Genomic DNA, 15,029 nt, shown 5'->3' with positions numbered 1-15,029 from the left:
TAATAATCATGATAACTAAAAAGGACAGAAGGGGTGTTTATTAATATACGTCCACTGCATGAGTACATTCCTCCATGGTTATCAACGTATAAGGCCTTAAATTCCTCCTTTTTTTCCTTTTCTTGTTCTTAAAATTACTCTTTATCTTTCTACTTTATTATGCATAAATGCAGTCAGTACAGTCTGACATGAAAAGAAATCAGAGATTACATTAGCAGTATATATACCCTCAGTGCCTCAGCTTTTACACAATATACTTTTATCTCTCACATGCATTCTTCCAAGAATTTCCCAGTTCTTTCATATTCCTATACTAGACCCTATATGCTGCTCTTTCTTCAATTTCTAATGTGACCTATCATTCCATCATGTCTTACGTGACAATTCATGTTCCAAAGTTGCATGTCAAAGGAAAGCATTAAATAATTATGTTGGAATGTCAAACCTGACAGATTTAAAATTTGAAGTTTATGAGTTACTTAGAACGGCCTCAAGTCAACACTACAATAATAATATAATTAAGTTTGCTTTCAAATATCTATAAATTTCTTGTAAATTTCTTAATGTATATATAGATCTAGACAACAGGTACTGAGTTCATGTGAACCTGTAATTAGGTCGAGATCCGCCCTAAACGAGCATACCACTGATCCAAAAGTTTGTAGAAAATGATCGGTGGATATAGAATTTAGACAATGTAAGTTCGAAATGAGGGTAAATTCTGAAATATATATCTAATTCTATTTTTACTTATGTTTTTATACTTATATAGAAGGTCCGCGTTAGCCATTATGGTTTCTAACTACCTCACAAATATATATTGACATTACGTGATCCGGCATAATTGATTAGGTCAAGCCTATTCTTGAAATAAACAACTTGAACACACACCCTTTTAGAAAAAAAATATCAATACACAAAACATCTATCTCGATGAGCCAAAACTAAAGCTCTTATTTTTTGTTGGGTAATAATTTAAGTAATCCTTGAATGAGCTCCTCTAAAGCTTGTTGCCCCGAATATAACATAGAACGACAATAAAACAATAAAAGAAAAGAAAAACGAATAGATGTATCTTTGTTGGGAAAATGAACGAAAATAAAGGCTTTAACCCAAATTCCAGCAATTTTTCTGGAATTAGCTCAACAATACACGGGAGAAGATGCGATTATTTAGCCAACAAAAAAATTAGTATGTACATGAGATCAAACTGCTAAAACTCTCAAATATAGAAGACTAACTAGAAAGAACTATAAAAATTACATTAGATCAAACTGCTCAAATGTCAATATAGAAGACTAGCTAGAAAGAACTATCATCTATGTGCAATTGCCATAACATCAGCAGTAAAACATAAGCTTTTTAATGTTCTCAGTGAGTTTAGGTAAAGGAGTCGTCTTTGGTGGTGCAGCGCGAGATATGTTAGGACTTCTTGTTAGAGTAGTAGATAAATCGGAACGCTCAAGATACAGCCTGCCTCTATATGCAGCTAGATGAGCATAATAAGCCGGGGGCACCAGTGAAATAGGCTTTGTGCATCTCACAAATGTGTAGCAAAGATTGTACACCAATTTTTGTAGCTCATCGGAAGTGAACTGGTTTTCGTCCCATAGAACATGGTAATGTATCGGCCTGCTTGTTCCTTTTACACCCCAATGGCTGCATAGATAGAAGTCAAATTCACTCGGATGAGTGATCACGGTATCTACAACTGTACCTGGTAGGATGTTTTCGTTGAAGAACGGGTTTTTAGTTGCTGACGGATGATCAAGTTCACACGGGAATAGCCTCGTATGGTGCCTTTTCTGAACGACGACGAAAGTAATGGGAGGTTTGTAACCTGGGAATCTAGAACATGCAACACGAATTGCTTGTAGCTCCTCTTTAAGTACTTTCAAGAACTGAGTTTCACTTACTCCGTCCCTGAAGAAGATTATTCCCTCGGGGAGTTTTAGTAGCTCTTCATAGAAATCATCAAGAATCTCCCCGACCATCGTGCTGAGATCTTGAATGATCTCCTGCCTATGTGTTTGCGACCTCATTCTGGAGACGTACTTGTTGGCTGCTGGCCAATTCACGCTACCAACTACAGCAGCGACGGAGGGGCTAAAATCATCGAGAGGGTGCGGATGAGTCACATCCGCACCCATAAAAATAACCGGACCATCGTGTTTGAAGAGCCGTGGTATTTGAGAAGGCAATGAATTGTACAATGCGACTGTGCATCCCCCGACTTTGGCATTGATCTTGAGAGCCAAATTTGCCAAAAACTGCGAGCTAATTTTGCCAAGGTTCGGGTACAAACAGCATTGGGTTACAAACCCAATGCTTGTCTCCGCGATTCTTTTCAAGTCCGCATATCCTTTGTGTTTTCTCTCCATCACACAAATAACAAGTTGGAGATTGTTAAATGAAGCTCTATGTAACTTCTTGAGTTTGGTTTCTAAGGCTTTTACATTGTTGAGCAAATGCAAGGGTTCAAACTGGGGGTTAAGTACCGTGTTCTTGTTAAGAAAGATGCCTAATTGCTCACACCTTTGACATAACTGGTTTATGAATTTTGGTATGTTGGACTTCTGATCAGAGGTTCCACCAAAACTCATTAGCGCCCATCTATCAACTCGAGTACCTTCGAAGACATGGCTGTCTAGAAGATTCCACTGCCTATCATGACGGGAAGGAATAAGATCTCTAACCTGACCGCGATTCCCTAGTTTAAGCTTGGGAGGCTGAAGAATTCTCCCATACAATTGAGTCATTTCTCTCGAGATTTCGAGCTTGAAGTCCCTCGCGTGATTGCCACTGTCAAGAAATGAACAAATCTAATACTAAGGCACTATCAAAAAGAAAATGTAAGCAAATAATTTTTTTTTTTTTTCTTTTTTTTTTTCATTTTTGGCCGAAATTAATCACGGGCACTAGCACTATACAAAACCTATACAATAATTATGTATATTTATGTATATTGTGTGTATATTATATGTATATTTATACTTAATATACAAAACATGTACATTTTTTTTAAACTACTAAACAAATATATTTACTGGCTATTATGTTTTAGAGCGGTCCAGAAATGTAATTATCCCAATAACAGTAACAAAGAAGGTAACATGCTGCAAAGGCAGAAATTACCTTGTTGGTCCAACCGGTCCGGTCACGACTCCATCTATAATTGCCTTTCTTTCCCTTGGTTTTTGACATCCCATTTTGAGTATTCTTGCAGTCTGATCATCTGAAAGCTTTCCAAGAAACTTTTGTCCTTCACAAATCATACAAAGTTCCATAGGAAGATAACAAGGTTTACTTCTGCTAATCTGTAAGCACGGCAAGTTCCTATATTGTATATCATAGTTATAATGATCCTTGAAGTAGTTCACTATTCTTAGAATTTTTCCATCCCGATCCTGAAAGCAGAGGTTCTCCGTAACTTCCTCGGTTAAGCTGTAAATACGATATCTCTGAACGGTCTCTCTGTGGCAAACAAAGACTCTAATGTTCTTTAGTGCTTTCTCCACTTCTTTCTTCTCTTCATTCATCAACCCTCTCGTTTTCCTCAGAGAAATGTCGCGAAGAAAGTCGAGGCGCTTTTCCAAGTAGGAGATCACTCCGATACTCTCATGGAAAGCGGTCACCGAGAAATCAACATTGAGAGCAAGCCCTTGTTGAGTTGGTCTAAGACTCTGAAAGAACCCCCTTAGCGCCATGGCTCCGCCCCCAATATCTTTTGCTCCTCCCATACAACTCGAGTAAAACGATCTCCCAGCCGTTATACACTTCTCTGTCGGGCTCTCTCGCAACACGACGTCTAACGCGTGCAGATATTCCTGAGGAAGTGGACTCCCACCACCATCATCTCCTTCTTTATTCAAGTAGCTATTTAGTTCTTTCCCCTCAAATTCAGATATAAGTTTGATGTTAACGCGGAATAGCTTAATCTGCTGTCCCTCTTTCTGCAACTTGACTGTTTCTCCAGATTGTAACAAAGACTTGTTGTTGTTGCCACTACTAGGAATCGGTAGGCTGATGTAACATTCAATCTTATTGTTTTGAAATTCCATAGGGCTATATATAGTCCTTCCGCCATCATAAACTGGAAGAGCACCTGAAAGCACAGCAGAATGGTCCTCTACAAGTTTTTTCTTGATTAGCCTCGCAATATCCTTCGATGGATGAGGCGAAATTTCAACATCATAATGGAAGATTTTCTGTGAAGGATCAAATTTGACAAGGAAATGATTAGCAAGAAGAGAGACTACTGGTCCTTCAACACCACCAGAATCTGGTCTTTTTGCCACTACAAGAGATTCTGGTGCAGTGGCAATAGCAGCCTTGACCCTCCTTCCATCTTTCTGTTTGGACACATCATTTTGCCTTTGGAGCACTTTTGAGGCTGGTTAGTGATTGACATCAAAAAGAAAAAAAAAAAACATATAAAACACAATAGTTAATGTCATGAAGTGCTCTTCTGATACTAATCAAAGAACGATAACTGGTGGATTAAATTAAAGCTTCACTCTCGGCAATAAACTTTGAACAAAAAAGAACATGATAAAAAATACTTACTCCGTCCCAATTTATGTAGCGGTGTTCAGATTTTGAGAGTCAATATCTTTGACTGCCTTTTTTTTTTTTGTTTTTGCTTTTCCATATTTTGAATTGTTAATTATTACGACTTATAGTACTTTTTACGTAGTTTCCAAATATGTAAATTTAATTTCAAAAAGCTTGAAGATTCAATGTCCATATTCACTGTCAAAATTAAGAAATTTGACTCTCGAAATCCGAACTATGACACATAAATTGGGAAAGAGGGAGTAATACTCAACTACTCATAAAGAAGTAACAGAGGCTACTGTTTTCATGCTTTTGGCTTATATTAGTGAAAAAAGAAGTCTAACCAGGCTTAATCCTTCTAATTTTTGCAGACAAAACTGATTTTTTCTTTTGAACAAATACTCTGCACTTTATATTGAGAGAATTCATAAACTGAAACCACAGATGCAATATAAAAAATTTAAAAAAAAAAAAAACACACACACACACACACACACATGTTAATGTCATGAAGTACTCCTCTAATACTAAAACCAATCAATATTAGGAGTAACTGGTGGATTAAATTCAAACTTCAATCTTGGCAATAAACTTTGAACAAAACAGTGCATGATAGAAAGTAAAAAACTCATCTAGTACTCTGATTTTTTTTTATGTTGAGAGAATTCATAAACTGAAAGCACAATTTTAATGTCATGAAGTGTTCCTCTATTACTAACCAAAATAACAACTGATGGAATAAATTAGAGCTTCAATCTTTGGCAATAAAACTTTGAAGAAAAAACAGAAAACTACAAAAAGAAAAGAAAAAAAGAAATACTCCACTACTAAAAAAGTAACAAAAGGCTACCATTGTCATGCTTTGGTATATATTAGAGTAAAAAAAAGTCAAATTAAACTCCAATCATTCTACTTTCTGCAGATAAAACTAATCTCTTTTTTTTTTTTCATTTTGAGAGAATACATAAAATGAGAGCACAATGTTAATGTCATGAAGTGCTCCTCTAATATTAACCAAAGAATAACAACTTGTGGATTAGATTTGAACAAAACAGAAAATAACAAAAAAAAAAAAAAAAAAACTCCACCAAAACAGAAGGTATTGTTTTCATGCTTTAGCATATAATATAGTTAGTGTAAAAAGAAGTCTAATTAGGCTCCAAATCCTTCTACTTTCAACAGAAAAATCTGATTTTTTTTTTAAACAATTATTTTGAACATACATAAAAATGTTAAAGAAACTAAAGGGGTTAAAAAAAAAGGGTCAAATTTTAATTTACCTGAGATTTCTTGGAGCTTAGAATCAGAAGGGGTGGCAAAAAGTGGATTATTTTGCTTCAATGGAAGTTTCTGAAAATGGTTTCTTGATCTGAAGTTATGATTTTGAGGGAAAGGTAATTGTAAAGGTATAGTAGAAGGAGGTAAAGGGAGAAGAGCAGGGTAAGTTTGGTATTGATTTTGATTATTATTGTTGTGAAAACCAAAAGCAATATACTGATGATTATTGTTATTGTTACTATTAGGATTGTTGTTGTTGTTGTTGTTAGCATACACTTTGGTAGTTGTTGGTTTAGAGTTACATTTCTTGCTTGTATTTGAATCTTCAGTTTCTTCCATAACTTGTGTTGTTTGAAAGAGAAAAAAATGAAATGAGTAAAAAGGTTTGTTTGCATGAGAGACAGAGGGAGAATAATGAGATATATAAGAATAACTTCTGATGATAATAAGTACTATCAGTAAGCAAGTAGAGCAGTAGTTATTGCAGGGGCAAAGGGGGGAGAGGACGCGGGGGGGGGGGGGGGGGGGGGGGGGTTGTTTGGAGGAAGAAGAGGGTAGGACAGAGATGGATCGGGTATTTGAAGTTTATGAGTTCGTATAATATCAAGTTAATTTATAATAATAACTCAGTTCTCAATCAAAATATTCAGTCAATTTCTTAATATATATATATTCAAAATTTAGGTAAAAGCTACTAAATTCATGTGAACTAATATATATTACTATATTTTGGCTCCGCCTCTAGGTAGGGAATAAGTTATGAGGGTAGGGGTAAACGCAAAACTAGAATTTGAAACTTACAAATTTGAGATTCTAGTCATTTTGAGTTACTGAATTCAAAATTAATGTAGTACTCCCTCCGGTTCAAAAAGAGTGTTCCCTTAGATATTTGCACACTCCTTAAGAAAATATTAACTTCAAGATAGAAATAGGTAAATTGACTAAATTACTCTAATTAAATCGGTATTGAAATTTGGTCACTTAAGTAAATTGACTAAATTACTCTAACTAAATCGGTATTGAAATTTGATCACTTAACACTTAATTAAAAAAAATTGATCTTTTTTAATTTGGTAAGTGGATACTTTTTTGAATAAAAAAGTAAAAGGCTATGTCGATAGTGGACACTCTTTTTTAACCGAAGGAAATAACTTGTATATATTCAATGAACTTCTTACGGAGAGAAAAAGTGGGGCCAGAGGAAAAAGAAGGTAGGGTATGGGGGGTCTATGGGGTAGGGGTTGGGGTGAGGAAGTTGTATTTTAGTTTCATGTGGTTTCCCAAGTCAAAAGTTCAAGAATGAGAGTATGATGCAGGTGAATTTTCACACAAAGGGGAAAAAGAGGGACCTCCCTCTACTGTAAACTTGAAAGAAGGAAAAACAAAATAAGGTACACAATTTCACTACTAAAAGAAGGGCATATATCTAGTAGGAATTCTTGGAATTATGCAATCTTTGTGTATAGTGTTGTTATAGTAGTGTGTGTATGTATGCAATGAATGAATATCCTTTTGATATTCCTTTTGACTCACAGTTCAGTACTGTAACTTATTATAAAGTGTTCAACACTTCTTGTTACCCTTTTCCTTTTGTGGTTGAATTTTTGACTAATTTACTGTTTCACCAACTTGCTCCAAAGTAAAATATACTCCCTATGTCCCAAAAAGATTATCTTTTTTTTTTTTTTAGTCTGTCCCAAAAAGTTTGTCCCTTTTTTATATTTATAAACAATTTAACTTTATGAGATGATTTACAGCCATACAAATATCTAAGGCTGGTTTTAGACCACACATTTCAAAAGTCTTCCTTTATTTCTTAAATTTTGTGCCAAGTCAAAAGAGGACAATCTTTTTGGGACGGAGGGAGTACTAATTTTTTTAAATCTTTTTTAACCTATTCTAAAAAAGGAGTGTTTGGCCAAGTCTTTTAAAAAATAAGTAAGCGCTATTGATAATAGCAACAATTATTTTTTAGAAGCTGAAAAGTAACTTTTTTCATAGAGGCACTTTTGGAATCTTGATCAAATAATATTGGCAAAGAATTTTTAAAATTGATTAGTCAAAACATAAACTATTTCTTTCCAAAAATACGTTTTAGAAAAACAATCAAACAATACTTCTTAAAATAAACAGATTTTGAAAATTTGATCAAACAAGTTATTATTCAAATGAAGTGGGAAAAAGAAAAGACAATAATTTCAGTTCAAAAAATCCATTTGCTTTTTGGTACCTAATCAACATATAACAATGATCCTTCACTTAATGAGATTCCAACTAACACTTAGTAATTAGAAAAGAAAAAAAAGAAAAACATTGAATTTATCGAAATAATTGTCGTCGTCTTTTCACTGATTAGATGTGATAATGGGATAAGTTTAGCGCTAGTATAACTCTTATTGCAGGCCTTGAAAATGATTTTATAGAAAGATGTAATGAGCATATGAGACAATTTAGCCTCCAATTTTGGCGTGACTTTGTCATCAAATGCTTCATGATTTACACCACTGTATAATGATAAGACAAGGTTAAACAAGATGATAACTTGATTAAGTTAGTTAGTGGATTTTTTTTTTTTTTTTTTTTTTTTGAGGTTTCTCACTCAGTGTTCAGTACCTACTTTGAAGTCTGACTAATCAAAATTCATGTTGAAAAATTTAACTTTATAGCTTGTTTTGATGGTTATTAGTTATTGTATTGTATCGTATTATTACTTTAAATACAATGTTCGTTGATTGTCACTTAAATTTTATAGTATCGTATTGTTAAATTGGTTGTCATGTAACAATGAAATATCGTTCTATATAACGACCGATTTGGTGTGATCGCGTCATTACCTTATTTTATTTTTTTCTCATCTTGTCCTAATTATTTAATAGTCCTATTTGACTCTTCACCCACACCCTTTTTACAGTACTTTGTAATATTATAAGATTATTCTTCATAAGGGTGTACATGGACTGGGTTGGTTCAGATATTTTAAATACCAAATCAAACCAATTGCGTCGGGTTTTTAAATTTATAAACCAAACCAAACTAATAAAATTTGGGTTTTTCAACCTCGGGTTTTTTCCGGAAAAATCTTCATATAACTTTTACTTCAAATATTTCTTTAGTCCTAGTAAGATACAACTATATAATTAAGGTATTTCTTAAGAAAATAACATAAAATGTGAGATGAGTGATGATATTGTATTAAAATATTCAACAAAAAAGATAATAAAATCAGTTAAAATAAATATTGCTAATTAATAAGCCATAAAGAAAATGACCATAATCTAAAATACGAAGTCATGCTAAAATAAGTATGACTAATAAGTATTAATTACGTAATAAAGAAAAAAAATTAAGTTATGTATTTTCACTCTCTAAACCAATTATACAAAACTAAAGAATAGATATCTAACATTATTGTCATTCCTAGTGGGAGAATTGAATTTCTTTTGTTAGCATTGGTGTTGAGTTGGTTTTTGTTTTGACTTTATTTGAGTTACTAACATTCATGAGATATAAAACTTATTGACATTCAAAATTTTAAGTTCAAGCTTGAAATAATATGATAAAAGACAAAAAACTACGAAAGATTTAAGAAAAATTTATAAATTACATTACAAATAAATATTTTTATGAATAAAATATTTTAAAAAATTGAATACATGTAATGTCGGGTTTGTTTGGTTTGGTTTGACATTTTTTTAGCTAAAACCAAACCAAACCAATTATGATCGGGGTTTTTTTTTTCAACACCAAATCAAGTCAAACCAAACCACCAATCAATTTTTTTTCTCGATTTGGTGCGGTTACTCGATTTATTTTGTACACCCCTAATTCTTCATATTGTTGGTACGTGTTATGAAACGCTGAAAAATGATAACAATTTATCCAAATATTGTGTTCATTAAAAGGAGATAATGCAATACATTATGAAGGATATGTAACAAACTATCGAAACAAGTTGTTAAGGTAAAACGCTTCTTATCAATGGCGATTTCTTTAATGGGTATTATACACTAAACATAGAAATATAATTATCTTCTAGTTCCTTTTTCTGAACTCAATTGATGGAAAGGGCTCTAGATAAAAGACTTTATGACTTTGGCTCCTTTTGTAGGTCATGTGGCTTCTTTTTAACATGAGAAAAGTAAATGTAAGAGTGAAAGTGAGAGAGAAGTGGAAACTTCTATACCTTTGGTTAAATTAGACCACTCTAAGAGCTCTTTAAAAGTTCCACTAAAAAGTTTCATGCTAAAAATACATAGCAATGACAGAACAAAAGTTTATTGACTCCAAATAGCTACAATGTTTAACTAAATGATTTCCATATCTCAAGAATACTTTTTCAGGTCTATCCCTATTCCAGTACCCACAAAATAAAACTAGCTGTTAGTTGCTAAATATAGAGAAAATGACAAAAATGGTCCCCTTACTAGGTTTAAAGTAATCTCTTAAGTATACACCTAATGATTTTGACCCTTTAAGTTTATCAAAAGTTAACACTTTTAGTTTCAGTCAACTTTTCACAACAGATTCTCTCTCATGCTTGATAACCATGAATCTCGGGGTCAAATTCTATAGACAAAAATTTCTTTCCATCTGTTCAAATTTTGTTGGACAGAGTTATTCAGTAGCTGTACTAATGAGAGGTACATAGTAGAATGCCTTTGTAAAATTAGTCCATGTACGCTTAAGGTAAAAACTTACACGCAACCAATATTTACACCAAGTTAATAGATGCATGACATGTTTTGTACAAAGAGTTTTTACACTTTGCCATGGTTAATTAACATGTACTCTCACCTCATTAACTCTCATTATGTTGGAAAATTTTACGGAAACCACTTCATCATGAACACATGTTGGGACTTCTCTTCATCACGAACACCTATAGGAACTTCTTCTAAGCTTGAGGAACATACTTGATCACGAACTCTTGTAGAGAATTCTTCGTAGCTTGAGGCATGCCAATGGCAATTGTCCTTAAGGATATTTCACCCGGTATGGGTGTATCCCCCGCATTCAACAAGCTCTTCTAGTACAAAACTAGGAGCGAATCTAACAAAGATTTATCTTATACAACCCAAGAATAAAGTATATAATAAAGTGTTATACTAAAATATATGAGAGGAAATATGTTTTGCTCTATTGTATTCTCTATCTCTGTCTCTTCCACAAAAGAAAAGACATAGGAACATATATAGTAGAAGTTGTCCCTTGATATTTTCATATCCAACAACATGAGCACGGGGAAGGATATATGCCAACGTCCAAAATATTAAGAGTAGTAAATAACCATAAAGACAATATTTGGCCATTAAGATCATTAATTAACAAATTGAATATAATAATACCGTTTGAAAATGTCAAATGAATTAACGCAATTAAGGCTAATAAAATAGAATCAAGTCTTTGTATTAAAGCCAATAAAAAACGTTATAGAAACGATCCTTTGATTTTTGAGATATTAAATAGAAAATAATATTTTTCTAACAATCCCCCATATATCTCAAAAATAATAAAATAAATAAAAATAAGTAGTTTTCTTTGGGTTTATATATATGAGTACAATGCATCGAATGCGGTGTCTCGTAGACTATGAACCGTACCTAGATAAAACAAGATTAAACTTACGGAACAATTGGTGAAGTTTAGAACTTCTATGAACCAAGAATTCTTTTGTTAGCTTGGTCTTATTCTATCACATTATACTCGCACAATCTTTGTCGTTATCGCGGTTTTGCGCTAAGAGGCCATGCGCGTGTCAGTATTCATGAGTGCTCTAGAAATCGTCACAATTTCATAGGAGCGGCACCACTTCACACTCATAGGTCCACCCATCAAGTGTATTCTCGCAGCAATACACCACCTATAAAGGATATGGTAATGGATTAAGAGTTTATAGCTCAACCTCACTTTGCCTCAGATTTACACTATATTCACACACCATAGGAAGAGACATAATTTAATAGTGCACTTTTGATCAACTAATGACTTGTTATTACCCATATGAACCTAATTCATGGGATCTCCAATCACATAGGTTGGGTTACCATCATTGTTGATCTTCTCAATTGACAAAAGTCCCATTCCCCTCGATGTTTCTTTTAGTCTTGTGAATCGGCCAAATTCACCTCGGACCTCACACAATTATCACATCTCACTGTATTGTTTTATCACTTTATGTCTCAAACGGATACGTTTTATTGCTATTGAAAAATTCATTTTCTCACACAGCTAACATTGCTTGGCTACCACAATATATAGACACGTTGGTTTCATCTCAACTTCAACACTCACTAAGAAGTATCTTAGTCTCATTACGAGCCAACCACAAACTCATATTTCATTGTGATTTACTTGGCTAATTTTCATACTATTACACCCTGATGTGCCGCAAATTTTGGCACATTCTATGCCTTTGTGACTAGAAATATTGCTTGTTTTTAAGTATTTTTACATTGTTTCTTATGATATTTTTGTGTTTTATAGGGGTGGTTAACTAAGAACCGGAAATGAGATGAAATGCTGAAAAACGGACAAATTGGACCGTATCTGTATCCGTAACTCATGTTACGGTCCGTAACCCATGTTACGGTCCGTAACATTGAACCGTAACAGGAGCCAAATTTCCAGAAAGTTTTATGAACTTTATCGGTGTTACGGTCCGTAATTCATGTTACGGTCCGTAATTCATGTTACGGTCCGTAACATATCACCGTAACATCGCCCAAAATTCCAGAGCAGAGTTGCCAAGAAAAGTCACAAGTTACGCCTCAGAAGGACGGACCGTAACACTGGTTACGGTCCGTCGCATGGTGACCGTAACAACAAATAGACAAAACGACGAAGCGAAGGACGGACCGTAACCTGAGTTACGGTCCGTAACAATTCAGCACAAGGGCAGTTTTGTCCAGAAACTTGGCGCGATTTTTGGCTCTATAAATACTTAATGTAGGGTTTTAATTGAGAATGGGAGATTCTTGTTTTGGAGGCAGAAACCCTAGGTCTTCAGTCTCAAAAGTTGTTGGAGCATTTAAGACAACAACTTCACTTTCATTCCATCTTGTATTTGCATTGTAAGTTCATTATGTTTACTTGTAAGCTTTCTTTGATATCCAAAATTATGAGTAGCTAATTTTAAAGCTAAGGTTGTGATTCCCATGATGGATATTATGTGAATGGGTTTCTATTATTGATATATGCATAATGGTTGTAGGTATTCATTCAGTTTTTGTGATTTAGTGTTGGGTGATGATTGCAAGCATTATCCTAAGCCATTATAGTAATTGTTCTTGGAAAAGAAAATTAGTATTGGTAAAATTGAATGACAATGACTCGAGGCGTTAACCTCGTTTAATAGACTAACTTAGGAATGAGAACAAGTCTAAATTGGCATTTTTGGTCATTCTTCAGTTGCAACTCTTTTACATTCGGAAGAATCATGAAGAGGTAATACGACTTAACTGTTGGAAAACATTAAGAAGTTCTTAAGAGACCAAGTGCATATTCACAAACAACCATTAGAAGTATATCACATTGAAACCTAAAACATAATATCTAATCAAATTGGGGAACACAACCTTAGTCTCTATCTCGCATTAAATACAATTTCAGTTAAAGTACTTAACTACATTATTCAACAACTCTTTCAAACTATTAGGAATAGGATTAAAGCATTTAAAGATTAGTATCACGTCCGATTAGTACTGCTCTCTCCATATTCCCTGTGGGATTCGACCCCAACCTTGTTGGGTTACTATATTTGACAACGTCCGCTTTACGCCATTAATAGGTGTAATTTGAGCGTATCAAATTTTGGCGCGCTGCCGGGGAATACGGTTTAGAAATTACTAATTGTGTGTACTATTCTTTAAAACTTTTTCTATTCCATCACACCTCGTTCTTTGTTGTAGTGAACCGGTGAACATGGCAGAAGACACAATCGCAATCAAGGAAATCAAGGGGAATCCAAGTGAACCACCCCGACCCGGACACGGAGGATGATGAGAATGTATTTGCGGAATTCATCGACGAAGCCGATTATGCTTCGCTGTAATTCCTCTAGAACGGGAAATGCAAATTTCGGAATTGATAGTTCTATCTATCGGCTATTGAAACTTGAAGGCTATTTCCGAAATTCCTCGGAAGATTGTCCACTCCGACACTCGAGGAACTTCCCGCAAGTATGCTCTCAACAATCTCAAGGTGTCGTTCTCGCCGATGCATCGCTGCGGTTACGAGTTTTCAAATATTCCTTAGCTGGCCAAGCGAGGGAATGGTATGAAAAGCTCCCCAGCAATTCTATTCATACCTGGAACGAGTTAGCCAATGTATTTTTGAAAAAATGGTTCCCACCAAGCAAAAAGGCTGAACTTCGGGACAAGATCTTTGAATTCAAACAACTTCCGGGGGAACAGTTATATGCAGCATGGGAGCGTTTCAAATATTATCTAGCTCAGTCTCCGACTCATGGATTTCCGGATACAATCCTCACAGAGAAGTTCTACAAGGGGCTAGATACCATGAATCAAATTGCTGTCAACACTGCAGCTGGGGGATGCTTCATGGACAAATCATTTGTCAACATCACCAGGTTGCTCGACAAGCTTACTACTCACAATCAAGCCTGGCACTCTAGTGATAGTGAAATCCTGTCATATGGTAGTCCCTCTGCTGCTGCGGTGGCCAAAGAAAATCATGAGAGAGATCATGCATTCGCTCAATTGCAAACCACCGTGGATTTATTATCGAAAAGGCTTATGGAGAAAGAAACCAAAGGTGTGAATGTTGTCGATGAGATGCCACCTCATGCTCCCGGAATGTACCAAGTCTCTGACGAAGCTTATCTAGAGGGGCAACCACAATATGAGGATGCGAATTATGTCAATAACTCACAAGGAGGTTATCAACGGCAGAACTATCAAGGTCCTGGTAATCACCCATGGCAAAAGCCTCAACAACAATTCCAAGGGAATAATTATGGAAGAAATGATCGGGTAATCCCAATCAAGGGAATTACAACAACTATAATTATGGCAACAAGAGCTCCAACCCCTACATTCCACCTAGGGGCAAGCATCAAATTCCCAACGGTGGAGAGATAATTCGGCTAATAACTGCGGGTAACACATCTAATGATTCTGCGGAACTAAAAAGTATGATGCAGAAAATGCTGATGAATCAAGAGAGAACTGAGGGCA

The 15,029-nt window shown here is 34.8% G+C and overlaps 1 protein-coding gene and 1 non-coding gene across 2 annotated transcripts; both read right to left on the bottom strand.

The window, feature by feature from the left end:
* Positions 1 to 1,058: 1,058 nt before the first annotated feature.
* LOC132032684 (protein argonaute 7) lies at positions 1,059 to 6,322 on the bottom strand. The gene is made up of 3 exons (XM_059422361.1): positions 5,838 to 6,322; positions 3,136 to 4,393; positions 1,059 to 2,802 (listed from the first exon to the last, which is right to left on the bottom strand). Exons 1-3 carry the CDS (start codon positions 6,172 to 6,174, stop codon positions 1,341 to 1,343), a joined length of 3,057 nt encoding a protein of 1,018 aa, XP_059278344.1. The 5' UTR covers positions 6,175 to 6,322; the 3' UTR covers positions 1,059 to 1,340.
* A 7,876-nt stretch (positions 6,323 to 14,198) lies between these two features.
* On the bottom strand, positions 14,199 to 14,305 carry LOC132035656 (small nucleolar RNA R71). The gene has a single exon (XR_009409377.1). It is a non-coding gene; the product is annotated as a small nucleolar RNA R71 (small nucleolar RNA).
* Positions 14,306 to 15,029: the final 724 nt, after the last annotated feature.

Source organism: Lycium ferocissimum, chromosome 10 (assembly GCF_029784015.1).
Source record: "Lycium ferocissimum isolate CSIRO_LF1 chromosome 10, AGI_CSIRO_Lferr_CH_V1, whole genome shotgun sequence".
NCBI classification, from domain to species: domain Eukaryota; kingdom Viridiplantae; phylum Streptophyta; class Magnoliopsida; order Solanales; family Solanaceae; genus Lycium; species Lycium ferocissimum.
Note: the sequence above shows the minus strand (reverse complement) of the source record. Positions and strands in the feature narration are given on the sequence as shown.

Excerpts from the sequence above, each read along its gene's own strand:
- LOC132032684 (XM_059422361.1), bottom strand. The coding sequence starts at position 6,174 with ATGGAAGAAACTGAAGATTCAAATACAAGCAAGAAATGTAACTCTAAA. Across the intron at positions 4,394-5,837 it reads TAAGCTCCAAGAAATCTCAG|CCTCAAAAGTGCTCCAAAGG; the intron begins GTAAATTAAAAT and ends ATCACTAACCAG. Across the intron at positions 2,803-3,135 it reads GGACCGGTTGGACCAACAAG|TGGCAATCACGCGAGGGACT; the intron begins GTAATTTCTGCC and ends ATTTCTTGACAG.